General features: G+C 31.4%; 1 protein-coding gene across 1 annotated transcript; it reads left to right on the top strand.

Annotated features, from left to right (window-relative positions):
• Positions 1-7,637: 7,637 nt before the first annotated feature.
• On the top strand, positions 7,638-15,284 carry LOC134681730 (uncharacterized). Its single transcript, XM_063541365.1, has 7 exons — positions 7,638-7,870; positions 8,556-8,742; positions 10,608-10,693; positions 11,531-11,617; positions 12,558-12,578; positions 14,201-14,218; positions 15,105-15,284. The coding sequence occupies exons 1-7, from the start codon at positions 7,807-7,809 to the stop codon at positions 15,227-15,229; spliced, it is 588 nt and encodes a 195-aa protein (XP_063397435.1). The 5' UTR covers positions 7,638-7,806; the 3' UTR covers positions 15,230-15,284.
• Positions 15,285-15,965: the final 681 nt, after the last annotated feature.

The raw sequence follows: 15,965 nt of genomic DNA, 5'->3' as shown, positions 1-15,965 counted from the left end.
TGGTTATCAGAATAAAAATAATATTAGCATTAGAATTTTCCTTCGAACGATCACCACAAAGTACTAAATGTGAGAATTAAACAATTTTTAATATAGAACATTTCTGCTAAGTTAATTTAAGGTTTTTCATCAGAGAGGACGACTGTATGATTTCTAATAGTAGTACGTGTAATAGCCATTTTTTTTTTATTAACTAAAGATTTTGTCATTTAAATGTATTATTCGGATTTGTACACGGAAATTTTCTAAAGATTATTTTCACACACTGTTTTAGGCATATTGTATATTTAAAGCTACTTATCACTGAAATAGAATATTCTCTAATCAGAACCAAAATTAAATAATTCTGCACTTATTTTTTTATTTTCTAATGAAAGAACATGTACATTTGTAGCTCTGGTTATACAATTGAATATTGTTTTTACAAATTACATACACACATATTTGCATATGTAAAATACAGCTGTTGTTAAATCTAAAAATAAAATGTAAATGTTCCCAGAAGAAACAAGTACATTTGTACATGCAAATCTTATTCGTCATATATTAACCAATCTACATATACATCCCAATAACAATATAAAACGATTCATTTGTGTTGCAAGTTAAAATAGCTTTTTAACTTGTAGTTAACACGTTGGTTTATCATTTTCTATTGCACACAATGAGAGGCTATAGTAAGCTGCTGATTTGTTTCGGTCTTATATTTGTCTCAGTTCAGGCAAGAATGTTATTTCCTGCTCTACCAGACGGTAAGTGCATTTGAAATGTTCATAATTATGAATTAACTGTTTTTAAATATAAATGCTTTTCTACTTCAGGAATATATCAACATAGATGTATTTGGCAATTTGTTAAGATATTTTTGGTCTGAAACTTGGTGTTGTTTTCGTCTTTTAAAATTTTGTTTAATCGAGCGTCACTGGTGAATCTCGTATAGACGGAACATGTGTTTGGCGTAAACACAAAATTTTAATACTGGTATTGATGATGAGTTTTCTCATATAGTGACAAGCAATAAAATTGAGAATGGAAATGGGGAATGTGTCAAAGAGACAACAACCCGACCATATAAAAAACAACAGCAGAAGGTTACCAACAGGTCTTGAATGTAGCGACAAATTCCCGCACCCGGAGGCGTCCTTCCGCTGTTTTTGTATTGGTTTCATTGATAGTCGCATGGATATATACATGTACTCGAAAAACACCTTTATATTTTTCATTCCTCGAATACATATCTTGTAACATTGAATCAAAATGTAGTAATACCAGTGTTCAAAAGTTATAAATCTATTTAGAGAAAATAAATCCGTGTTTTAGACTAAAATCGTAAAACACTTTACTATCTTCTTGTTTTTATTGGATTTCATTTCCTTAGCCATCATGCTGATTTTGTTGAATAGCATTATTTGGATTAAAACAAAACCATCTTATTCTCGTGGCCGGTAATGTATGCATTGTATCACAACAGACTAGTGTTCAGTATTAATGTCAGTTCTTGTTTATTCCCACCTTAAAACTGTACTAAATATAGTTCACTGGAAATCGTATGATATTTCTTAAATCTTCGTCATCCATTTAATTACATCGTTCCTTTAATATACCCATCCTTCTGAAAAAATATATATGTATACATGTATATATATTTTAAACGAATTCAGTAACGAATTTCAAACTGATTTTTTTTCATACAAAACATTTTGCAGAGTCTATCGTATAATATTAATATTAATCAGTTTATTTTTTACCTATAATAAGGTTTATCAAAAGTGTAAATCTATTTTGTAAAAAAGATCCTCGGAATTAATATTGTGACGTGTTTTTGACAATACAACAGTCGTGTAGTGACGACAGCCTAAATAAAGACAGAAGTATTACACCGCTGTTCGAAAGCTATAAATTGATTGCGAGAAAACAAATCTGGGGTACAAACTAAATCAGAGGGAAAAAAATAACCTTCGTGGTTGTTTTTTTTGTGTTTTGTTTGTATTTCCGAGAGGATTTCTATTTGTTATTTCCATTTTGCACTGTTTACATCAATTAATTATATATCTGTATGACAGGTACTATTTGTCAGCTTCCTAGCGAAAAAGGACCATGCAGAGCAGTGATACAACGTTACTTTTACAACCAGAGAAGTTCACAGTGTGAAACATTTGAATATGGCGGTTGTGCAGGAAATGCAAACAATTTTGAATCTCTTTCGTCATGTCAGACAACCTGTCCATAATGAGATGAGTGAGTGTATTTTTTATATCATAAAAGCCATGAGAACGCAGTTCATTCGAATTCTTGTTTCGAAACAATACAACTGAAAGACAACTTCCGTACATCACGGTTGTTTTTATTATAGTTAATTTACAAATATGACAGCATGAATATCTGTTACAATACGTGTTCAACAGCCATAGCATTGAATATTGTTTGTAAATGAAGTTATTCTTTTGATCTCATGAACATGACGCAATGTTATAGTTTAAGAGAGGACAATCAAGGTATATAAATAGAAGAACGACAATGTTAGGCATTCGGAAAATAAGCAAACAAAATATTCGAAAGATGATACCATAAACAAAATAATTGATACACAATTTAAAATTGAGCGATACATATTATACCAATTTTTTAAACATGGCTAAATTTGAGTTAGAGTAAAACAAAATGTCCTCATATGTAAACATGTTTGGCCGCAAATAACAATGGACGTTTAAAAATAATTATGCTTAAATCCTATGATGTTTGAACTACTTGGGAGTAAGAACACTGTTTCCATTAAAAATAAATCGCAAGTCATTGAAATAAGTACTAATTTTAGAAAATCTGCTGATATTCTTTTTCTTTATTTCAGATTCCAGAAAGACTGCAAATTAACAAATAGCTTTTCAAATTTCCATCTTTGAAATGCATTAAACTATTGTTGAATATTATCTAAAAAAGTGTTGTTCTCATTGCTTTATCAAAAGTTGCCAAGACAGTGCTATGAACCAATCAAATTTAGGTCATCACTCAAAAGAAATGTTACGGTCGCCATCATAAGCTGATTGGCCATTATAACAAAAGTGTGTCAGAAATCATATCTGACATTTTTCCTCAGTCATAAGAACCTTCCATCACTACCGAACTGAACAGGGAAATAACACGACGGGTGCCGTATACGGTGCAGGAATTGCTTACCCTTACGGAGCACCTGATTTCACTCCCGGTTTTTAGTGGAGTTCGTGTTGTTTTTTAATTATTATTTATAACTGTTGATGTAAATGTCCTTTGGTTTTGTGAGTCTTTGTTTACTCCTTGGTTTTGATTGTTATAGTCTTGCCTCCATACATATATAGAATATCGACACATTACACAATGCAATGGATATTATCTAATGTCTTGGAGTTGACAATGAAACTATAAGTTAGTAGATATAAGTGACATTCATCGCAGCTTGCATAAAAATATTAATATTCAGAGACTGAACATAAATCCATAGTTATATATTTATACAAGACAGCGAGTTGGTTTCACATTTTATATTTCTGATGTAGGGTATTTTGATTGACAGTATTTTTAATTTTATGTACATTTATAGATATTCAATTCATATATCTATCGACATTATTGGTGACCCTAGTAATAATTGACAGATCAAATTATTGTCATGCCTCGTAAACAGCGACACGATGCGTATATATGTGTTCAATACAAAAGTAATGGAATATTTCATGTAATGCGCAATTTAGTATATGATTCAATACATGCTAATAGAGTTATGAATGGTCAACAAGTCATGACTTTATGCATATAACAACAACATAGCTTTTCTTCCAACGTTACTAAAACATTCTATAAAATCTACTATCTGGGACATTCTGGCTTATTCTGATTAGTTAAGTAACTTAATTTAAGAAAACTGAAAAGATAACGAATTAAAGTCAAACGGTAAATATAACGACCCTTACTACGTGGATATTTAATGGGAGGAAATGTGTTCCACTATTAACGTAGAAAAGAATGGTTTTAAAAATAGTGCACATTGTAAATATGTCAATAGGTTGCTCAGACTTTTTAATATAGTAAACTGGGTATATAACTTCCGTTTACGTTTAATTGTACATTCATCATATTCTTTAGCAAATAAATGCATCCATCGATAATAAACTGACAACGCCATGGCTAAAAATAAAAAAAAAAAAACCAAACAATAGTACTCATGACACAACATAGAAAACTTAAGAATAAACAACACAAAACTCACCAAAAACTGAACATTGATTTAAAATTCGAATCAAAAGAATGAAAAGTGGTTTATTTGCACTGTTCTTGTTTACATACATAGCAAAATAAATACTTTCGTTCTCATTTATGGAAAACCGTTGTGGATCGAATTTGGTTAAAAAAGAGATATATAACAAGTATATTATTTGCATCTTTTTGTCCTATCAATTATACTCTTGTGTATAGGACTTTACATAAGGGCAAATAGAAGTCTAGGGTTAATTCCGTAATTTGACCGTGGCGTCAAACTAGAGTCGAAATTGTTTGTCAAATCTATCTATGATATTGAGATAAGGAGTCATGGTATAATTGTCAATGGGACTACTAAAGTTCCAATGAATCGGATATGAACAATTAAAGGCAAGCGTAGGGTCTTCAACAACAATTACAAAAAAACATACCGCTATAAAATGCCACGACATAAAAACTATGAAACATTAGGAGCATTGAGGGCCTACTTTATAACAAAACAAAACGAAAAACAAATATGAAAGACATAAACCTAGGACAAACATACATTTACTGGCTCTTGACTTTGAACAGGCACATGGCAATTTAATGGGTTTTAATAAGTACGAAGGCGCCAAGTCTAACTTATTAAAAGGGAAAAAATCCCTAGAATTTAAAAAAAAAATCAAATCAAAGGTGTAATCTGTTAATTTGTAGTTATTATTTCAATGATAATTCAGGTCAACACAGATGTGTTTCATGACACATTTACCAAATAACAATTCAAATCAAATATATGTTCCAATGAATCGGATATGAACAATTAAAGGCAAGCGTAGGGTCTTCAACAACAATTACAAAAAAACACACCGCTATAAAATGCCACGACATAAAAACTATGAAACATTAGGAGCATTGAGGGCTTACTTTATAACAAAACAAAACGAAAAACAAATATGAAAGACATAAACCTAGGACAAACATACATTTACTGGCTCTTGACTTTGAACAGGCACATGGCAATTTAATTGGTTTTAATAAGTACGAAGGCGCCAAGTCTAACTTATTAAAAGGGAAAAAATCCCTAGAATTTAAAAAAAAATCAAATCAAAGGTGTAATCTGTTAATTTGTAGTTATTATTTCAATGATAATTCAGGTCAACACAGATGTGTTTCATGACACATTTACCAAATAACAATTCAAATCAAATACATAGATGTATTTGATTTGACGTAACAACTGTTTTGGTGTGTGTGATCGTCATAGATAAGCCATATGTTAGCAATACGCTTTTCTAGCTTGCCAAAATCATAGGGTAAGTCACTTCGATGAATGTTTTCTGTAACTGTTCTGGGATCTTTAGGATAACATTTGGTTATTAGAATCACGGGTGTTTTAATCATTCATCAAAAATATATCTTTAAAATTTAATTATGATAATTAATGGAGTAATGTTTAATAAGAAAATTCAATAAAAAGGATTTAAGTAATTAAAACTATATAAATACAACTTTATATATTAGCTAAAGAAGATGTGGTATGTCTACCAATAACATTATAGGTAAACGTAAGGCCTTCGACACGGACCCATGGATCACACCAAACAGCAAGCTATAACGAGCTTAAATAATGACCAGAGTAAAACCATTCAAACAGGAAATGCAACAGTCTAATTTTATATAAAAAATGAGAATTTCAAATTTTTAAAATACTTATAGTTAAGTCTGCTAATTGATATTTTATCGTATGTTTTTATATGTTGTGATGTTATGCTATTGTTTCAGAAAAAGGGAGAAGGTTTGGGCCCATTAAAACGTTTAACCCCGCTGCAAATGTTTGCACCTGTCCTAAGTCAGGAATCTGATGTACAGTAGTTGTCGTTTGTTTATGTAATATATACGTGTTTCTCGTTTCTCGTTTTGTTTATATAGATTAGACCGTTGGTTTTCCCGTTTGAATGGTTTTACACTAGTAATTTTGGGGCCCTTTATAGCTTGTTGTTCGGTGTGAGCCAAGGCTCCGTGTTGAAGGCCGTACTTTAACCTATAATGGTTTAATTTTTAAATTGTTATTTGGATGGAGAGTTGTCTCATTGGCACTCACACCACATCTTCCTATATCTATATATTATGATTGCACAAACAAACGACAATAACTGAATATCATGTTCCCGACTTAAGACAGTTGCAATCATAAATAACCTACAATAACCTTTCTTTTCACGAATGTGAACTACCGAATTCGACTATTTACCGGATTTATAATAAAATAAGCAACACGATGGATGCTATATGTGGAGCAGGATCTGCTTACTCTTCTGGAGCACCTGATATTACCCCTTGTTTTTGGTGGGGTTCGCGTTGCTTATTCTTTAGTTGTGTATGTTGTGTTTTGGGTACTATAATTTGTCTGTTTATAATTTCATTTATTTTAACCATGGCGTTGATAGTTTATTATCAATTTAAGAGTTTGACTGTCCCTCTGGTATCTTATTTCCTTCTTTTGCAACCATGACTGCAATTTCAACGTTCTGTATGTAATGTTTTTAGGTTTTAGGTTTTCATGTATTATGTTGTTCTCTGATAAGTGTCCTTTCAGTGTGAATTGTTCATTTTAAATATATTAAAAAAAAAATTAAATATAAAAATGAAGATGTGGTATGATTGTCAATGAGACAATTATACACAAAAGACCAAAATGACACAGACATTAACAACTATAGGTCACCGTAAAGCATGTCTGCAATGTACGGAATGACTGCCATACAAAATGAAAGGGCCCGGAACACATTAGGAGGTCAACTTTTAAATGCTAAGTTTGTGTTAAAAAACTAGACAGTTATTCCCATTTATCCAATATTTCGTTCACTATGTTTCGGAGTATTCTATCTAGAAAAATTACAGATACAGCCTAAAGTGATAGTCATGTTTTTTATAAGTCGTTCATGAAACAAATTAAGCTGAGAACGAGACGTACAAGAAATGCAAAAGTGGGGTTGCATGTGATAGAAAACTGAACATGTGGACCTTAACTTGTAAAAAACGTTGAATCAGTAACTATATATCACGTAGTTGTTTACCGTGTTTTTAAACATAAAATAGAGGCCCAATTCTATCATGTGGTTTTCTGTCAAAATAGTAAAAAAAAGGTGGTATGTTTTTGTTTTTTTTTGTATTTGACCGAATCCTTAACATTTTGCTTAAGGATGTTTAATTAACGATAAATTCTTTGACTTTTAGGAAAAAATCAACACTCCTTCATAAATTGTGAATATAGCAAATACACCTACACCTACGCGTTTAGACCTCCACATGTCATGTTCATACAAATATACAATTTATCGAAAAATTGTTTTCCATGTAAATGTTATGTAAGGAAAAAAACAATGTCTTGTTTAAATTTAAATATATCTCCATAAACAAAACATGAAACCGAATTTGTAAAGTACATGGAAGAAGGGCTTTACATAACATGATTTGATTAACTGATATACAAAGAGGTATAAAACGATGTTTTGCGTGATTAAAACCATTTTCATCAACTGCATAAGGTGTTATTAAGGGAACAATTTTCTAAGAAAAAGAAGATAATAGGAAATGCAAGTTTTAGTGATACTGCTATTGGTTTTTGTTGTGGTTGAAGCTGTCTATTATGATAGAGGTAATGTCTTTATGTATTTTTCCATGCTCAATGTTATGTCTTATTGTCTCGTTCTATATCAAATAAATATACTGTAAGCGAACTTATTTTCGCGGAAACTTTATTTCGCGTTTTACCCTTTGTAAACTTTTTCGCGGCTATTTAATTTCGCAATTTTCTAATTTCTGGATATAGTTTAATAAGGTAAGATCAAAGTTTTACATATTCGCGACGATTTATATTAGCCTTAATTTTCTACTCGCGAAAGTCCCGAAAATAAATCGCTCGCAAAAATAAGTTGGTTTACAGTAGCTATTGGTAACAGAATAGGAAATTTATTTGTAAAATTAAAATTAAACATTTTTATAGATGCAGCTTCAACAAAACAATGTACTGGCAATATGATATATACTTTAATTTGGATATAACTGTATTACTACAATGAAAATAATAACATGGAATATCGTCAAAGAAACAACTATATATATATAAATCAAAATGCACTGAAATTTAAAACAGAGAATGCTTTCATTGTCTACAATTTCTCAAACCAGTAAGACATCTTTGTGATAATTATGAATGATAATGTAACTAACGAAATCATACATTTGGTTTAAGAAAGACAGTGTAATGAGTACTCATTTGTTCTATACAATTTATATAAAACCAAATCATATAACATATCATTTTGTGTTGGTGATTTCAGGTAGAACACCTAGTTGTAAGTTCCCATGTCCATGGAGAGGGAAAACCTTCGATTTCTGGGAAATTGGGAAATTAAAATCAGAGTTCTATGGAAAGTTTTCAAAGGATGGAAGGACAGTCAAGTGGTCTTTTGGTGGTGGTAGAACAGATGAATGTTATCAGATATTAGACGGATTTCTAGTGTTAAGGTAAATACTTAGGTCGTGTTCCAGTTTCAACTTAAAACAAATATTGAAAGATTAACAAACGTTAATGCAGTTGTTAATTCTTTAGTTTTCTATGGTGTATCATGTGTACTTTTGTTTGTCTGTTTGTCTTTTTCTTTTTTTGCCATGGGGTTGTCATTTTATTTTCGATTTAAGAGTTTGAGTGTCCCTTTGGTATCTTTCGTTCTTCCTCTTTTTTAATGTAGGAATTAAGTTCGTAAGAAAACCTTAAAAAAATCAATAACAAGTGTGTTAAGGAAAAATACTCTATAAAAACTACTTATTTATCATCATTGAAATGAGTAACAGGTGCGAGAAGACATATGACAAAAAATAAACTTATCAAAGATAGCAGTCTTGTAATTGTGTACACCTTATGTTCTTTTTTCTCCAAAAAGACTCATCATTGACACTTGCATCAAAAACATAAAAAGTAAAGCGACATACCTATGAAAGGTGCAAATGCAGAGCTATGTAATGTCTGCTACCCTGTTATGTTTGTATATTTTTTATATTGTTTACTAAACTTACAATTATCTTAAACATATGATATAATTATAAGATTAGGGTAAGTTTTAAAATACTTAAATGCATGCAATATTGACTGTTAAGTATTTAAGATTAGTCAAAAAGCCCTCCAACAAATTTTCACAGTACACAGACATAGATCATGTTGCCATGTCGTTGTCAGTTTATTTTCGATTTATGAGTTTGACTTTCCCTCTGGTATATTTCGTTCCTCTTTTTTAATGTAGGATTTAAGTTCGTTCACACCTTTCTATAAATCAATAAGAATAGATAAAGGAAGATGTGGTGTGAGTGCCAATGAGACAAATCTCCATCCAAATAGTAATTTTAAAAAAGGTAAACCATTATAGGTCAATGTACGGCCTTCAACACAAAGCCTTGGCTCACACTGAACAACAGGCTATACAGGGTCCTAAAATTACTAGTGTAAAACCATTCAAACGGGAAAACCAACGATCTAATCTAAAAAAACGAGAAACGAGAAACACGAATATATTACATAAACAAACGACAACTACTCGACATCATATTGTATGTTAAGGAAAACAAACTCTAGAACTATTTATTAATTATCATTGAAATGAGTTAATGGTGTGAGAGGACATATGAATTGTTTTCCGCCAGTAATATTTTGGGCCCCTTATAGCTTGCTGTTCGATGTGAGCCAAGGCTCCGTGTTGAAGGCCATACCTTGACCTATAATGGTTTACTTTTATAACTTGTTATTTTGATGGAGAGTTATAAGCATTCTAGATTAAGGTACGGCATTTAACACGGAGCTTATGGCAAGTATTATATACTGACAATCAAATCAATTGGAATGCCCATTCATAACGACAATTACAGACTATAGCATTGCAAACAAAATACAATGGGGTTTATTCAATGTAGTGCAAAAAGTACTTTTACCAATAAACATGATACTACTTTAGGGACCATACCAGAAGTGTTAACAACTACGACAGAGATGCTTTCAAATCGGGATCATTTGAACCATTGATTGACTGAAATGCGGCGGTAGACAGATTAACTGTGTATTGCTACCCTGCTAATCATTATGTATAGAAAAAAAACTTGTACCTGATTTTCGGTCCTACTTCGGTTTTTTATTTGGTAGTTTAACGTTTTATCAGCTCTCTGATGTTTGTATACGTTCCTCGGCATCATTGAAGAAATATGAAGTTAGCATTTGGGAATACAAAAAATAAAAAATTACTATAGACAGAAAATGCTAAACAAGACAGTTTTTTATTTCTAATATAAACATGCATGCAGATGTAAAAACGGTTTTTATAATTGAGATTTCTCGTCCTATATAGATTAAAAGGAGAAGACAATTGGTTTTGTGTAAAGATACAGTATGACAGAACCAAAAGTCCGGCAACTTTTAGACTTCATAACGGATGTAAGTTTGAGACCATTTGTAACACAAAACAAATAAATGAATGTTTAGGTGAAGATTAGATTCACTTCAAAGAGACAGCAACACAACAATAAAAGATATATATAGGAATACAAGTCTTGGAAATAAGCTCATCAAAGATACCACGATTAAATTTTGTACATACGTCAGACGCTCGAATCCAAAAAAGTTAAAAAGGCCAAAAAAAGTACGAAGTAAACTACTGACGATTCATTATGTTTTACCTCATACCAATTTGTTTAATTTCGTGTATATATAAATTTGAATGCTCAACAAAATACATCGATGTTTGTTTGCAGACTTTAGCAAACCAAGGAATCACATATTGACGAGAACAAAATTTTTCTCTATCCATGAAAATTACATCTACAGGCTATGAATAGTTAAGGTTTTAAGATGATTGAATAAAAGTTACCAAAACCAAAACTGAAAACATTAACTCATGACATGGATTTAAACATAGAGAGAGGTTAACGTAAAGATACAATATCTAGAACAGTTTTTAGAACTAATTGAGATTGCAACAACTTATTTTCACAATTGAAATGAACATTTTCACTTGTTTCATGTCGTGACCTTTTTAAACCTACTATACTGTATGGATATTTCCCATTGTTAATAACAACACGGTGGCATTTCTGTCTGTGTACTTCATCTGAAAGTGGTTGATGGATGTTTCATTGGCAATCATACCAAATCGTGTTAATAATTAATATATTACTTACAAAAACGATAAATACTATCCCACTGGTAAGGTAACCTTACTTTCGGAGAAAAAAGTAATATCCCAATGACGTGCCTATATCTATTTCATTGCAGTATTAGGAGATTTTCCAGGTAAAAAAGACGCATTTAAAATTTGCGAAGTCTGCGCATATCCAGGCCAGAACTTTTTCACAGCTGTAGGTAAGTACGAAAAAAGTGTAAATTTAGATATTTTATTATGTGACCTCGATATTGGCATCTTTATCGCAGAATACGTCATATTTTTTTTTTATATATATGTTCAGATTTTAACCTGATCTATCTTTGTAAATTATGTCCTGATTGTGTTAGTTAAACGGATCTATTAAAAACCATCATGCAAGTGGGAGGTTAATCTAGCTTGTGTTGAACAGACCGAAATCTTTTTTAAAGGCAATATACTGTAATAATAACATTAGATGTATGTTACATTATAAAACGTTATTCTGATTGGCTAACTGCAATCTCGCGTTATTCCTTAATCAACTTCATTTCAAAATGAATTGTAACATTCATTTTGACACGTGCTTCTACAATAGAGTACACAGGTAAACAAAAATGAAAGTAATCGTCTGATTATGGTAATAGTGCAAAAATGTAATTATAATTTTTGAATAAACTCATCACAGATACCAGAACTAAAATTTTACACATACGCCAGACGCGATTTTCGTCTAGAATAAAACAAATGTTTAAAAGACCAAAAAAGTACGAAGAGCTTCTTTTCGTAATTTGCATAGGGTTGTAAAAGTTTTGACCCACCGGACATTTTCGCGCTTCATACAAAATGTCCTTGGTTTAACGCTTTCACATCACATGCAATAACAAAAAGAAGCATTTAATTTTAAAATCAAGATGAAAAATTTGACAAATGTCTCCCACACAAATTATAAATTTGATAAAACTCACCTCAGATGGAAGACATATTGAGTAGTAATATATTGCGAATTCTGATCAGCTATACATCTTTGGGTAAACATTGTTTCTTAGAGCTAAATTCGATCATCGTAACCATTGAAAGAGTCTCCATAAACGTCTCCATAACATTGTTGTTTGGTATTATATTTTATATATGTATCAATATTTGTATGCTTTTTTGTAGAACGGGGATCATATTCGTACAGTAAGTTGTTTAATTGAACTGAAACATGGTGTGGTTAATGATATTAATGTGCAAATTACTTACCTCTCCGCTGAACTGTAGGGTAATTCGTAGGTAAAAAAAGATATGAAATATTACACGAGTGGGACAAGCTCTACTCGCGTATACCATTATACAAAAGGACTCCCTGAAGACCAGAAAATCATTAACATGCAGTTAAAATAATAAATTGTGTTTGGTGAATAATTTTGCAGTTTACAGTTTTAAATAGCTACATGTATTTTGCTGTTTCTTAATCTGAATAATAGGACAAGACAATGATCAACGAATGAACCACACCATTTGGTTTGGAAAATGAAACCAGTATTCAAAACATTTTTGTGAAGATTCCATCATGTACTAAGAACTTGTACCACTCGTGTAATATTTTATTTCTTTAAATATTTTGAAAACCTACGATTCAAAGTTATCGCATTTTAAAATGTCAAAATTGAATTACCGTTAGTTGCGGGGATGTATGAGTAACGTGGTCAATTCCACAACGATGTAAACTCAAATTAACCAAGAAAGCACATTTAAGGTCAAGTTATAGTGAATGGGCTATGTCACAGATTAAAAAAGTGATTGTATACAACCTTGACCCATTTAATCAATGTATATACATCAATGGAACTAAAATGTGTGTATCAACAACACATACTTTTATAAAGAAAACTCTTTGTATTCAAAAGTGGAGAGTTGATGATTTTAAGAAAAAAAAGGACAAATTATAGCCAATTGTATATGCTTTCTCGACAAAAGTTAACCTTTGTTGAAAAAAATCAATCAATAATATTCATGCATTTTTTTCGATATTCTATTTTCCTTTGATAGTGCAACTAGCTAAAAGTGTTTGCAAAGTTTGGTAAAGTCTGTGACAAACCTCATTTACAGTTCCTTGACCTTATATAAGATAAGATCATGGATATATGACCATTGTATAACTTATAAATAATAACTTGATCTGAGTCTCAACAAATGAATTACTTTGACAGATTCATTTCAAATTTCAATACTTTACTTGCCATGGTGGCCGAATCTCTCATTATAAAAAAAAGAAGATGTGGTATGATTGCCATTGAGCCAACTCTCCTCAAGAGACCAAAATGACACAGAAATTAGCAACTATAGGTTTCCCTACGGCCTTCAACAAAAATTTAAAACAATTCAAACGAGAAAACTAACGACATCATTTATTTAAAAAATGAACGAAAAACAAATATGTTACACATAAACAAACAAGAAACACTGAAATTAACAACTATAGGTTACCGTACGGCATATCCCATACAGCATAGTCTGTTATAACCGGCCCTAAAATGACAATGTAAAACAAATCAAACCAGAAAACTAACGGCATTATTTTTCAAAAAAATTAACGAAAAAAAATATGCAACACATAAACAAACGACAACCATTGAATTACAGGCTCCTGATTTTGGACAGGCACATACAATTTGGCATTAAAAAGTAAGATAGGTACATATCTATTGATATACATGTTACAATGTGAAAGAATCAAACATCATTGATATATCAATGTGTCTCCACTTATATTTAATTTAATTTAATATTGTGCACTTAATTTTTGTTTTTTGTTTTAGGATATGCCTACCGACGTCGTAAGTTGTTTGACACTATATTGAAACCATTTTTTCGTGTACAAATTTGTAATGTTCAATTGAAGTACATATGTCACACATTAATTCATTCGATTTATTTTTTGAAATACGTATCAATTAAATTAAAATTTATTGTACCTTATCAGATCTCCTCATTGCAAAATAAATTCACAAGAGCATGTATCAACATGTGTTAAACAGCAAGCTTTACTCCCAGAATCCTTGGAAAAACTAATATTGTGCCATTTGTTATATAATTCATGTATGTTTGTCTCTGGTAGGACGTTACTCTACATTAACTCATGTCGATTGAGTATTCAGCAACATACAATGTAATGTTTCCACTTTAAACGAACCATAACAAACTTTAAGTTAATAGATCTACTGCATTTAATAATTCAACCAGATATAGGGATACGCAATTTAAGAAGTCGATTAAAAACAAATGTTTACAGTAAAGGTGCAATGACAATGATGAATTTGTAAAACGAAAAAAGAAAAAAAGAAACTTACAGCTTTGTGGCGTGGTTCTTGAGCGGGGACATTTACATACTCTGTTAAAAGACCTAGCATCTACTTTTTCGTCTTTGCTGGTACCCGATATATCAGAAAATATTGTTGTTTTTCATCTTGTCTTTAATTTGAGTATGTATGGTATGTATTAAGTCTCTCCATCCACACCTTCAAAATAGCAAAATGTAGAAATTGAAAAAAATGAGAAGACGTGTTTTATCATAAGTATTCAAATTTAATTGTGTCTCGGACCTTGTTTGTTTGTGTTGTATGAACTATTTGGGTCCACAACGCAAGCTGACTAAAGAAATGGTTTGGTTGATTTTTTAAACTGTTAGTTGCTTTTTAATGGTTTTATTTAATCTCATTGCAGCACCCAAACAATCACGCAAGTTTGGATGTATTATACCGAAAGGTTGTAAATGTTGTAAACTACCGCAGTGTGGACGCTGTCGTAGATGTAGAGACAACGGAAGCATACCAAATGCTTGTAACTGATCTTCCAGCTTCTACTAATTGAAAGCAAAGATGTAATACGTATAAGAATATAATAAAAAAAGATAATAAAGTTTCGTGTTTGTATTATCTTTTCTTTAACATAAGGTTCATGATTGGCTTAGATAAAAAAGAGAGACAACAGTTTTCAAAGGTACAAGGATTATAATTTAGTACGCTAGACGCGCGTTCCGTCCACTTAAGACTCATTAATGACAATCATATTAAAATATTTATAAAGCCAAACAAGTACAAAGTTGAAGAGCATTGAGGATCCAATATTCAAAAAAAGCTGTGCCAAATACGGCTTAGTTAATCTATGTCTGGGAAAAGAAAATTCTTAGTTTTTCGAAAAATTCAAAGTTTTGTGAACAGGAAAATTGAGGAAAATGACCACATTATTGATGTTCATGTCAACATCGAAGTGTTGCCTCCTTAGCTGGTGATACCCTCTGGGACGAAACATTCACCATCAGTGGCATCGACCCAGTGGTGTTAATAGCTATCACAGGTACCAGGATTATAATTAAGTTCGCGGGACGCCCGTTTCGTCTACTTATGACTCATCAGTGACGCTCATATCAAAATATTTATAAAGCCAAACAAGTACAAAGTTGAGGGCATTGAGAATCCAAAGTTCCAAAAAATGATGCCAAATACGGCTTAGGTAATCTTTGTCTGGGATAAGATCATCCTTATTTTTTCCAAAAATTCAAAGTTTTGCAAACAGGAAATTTGT

This window comes from Mytilus trossulus, chromosome 8 (assembly GCF_036588685.1).
Source record: "Mytilus trossulus isolate FHL-02 chromosome 8, PNRI_Mtr1.1.1.hap1, whole genome shotgun sequence".
NCBI lineage: Eukaryota > Metazoa > Mollusca > Bivalvia > Mytilida > Mytilidae > Mytilus > Mytilus trossulus.
This window is presented reverse-complemented; position numbering and strand designations above follow the sequence as displayed.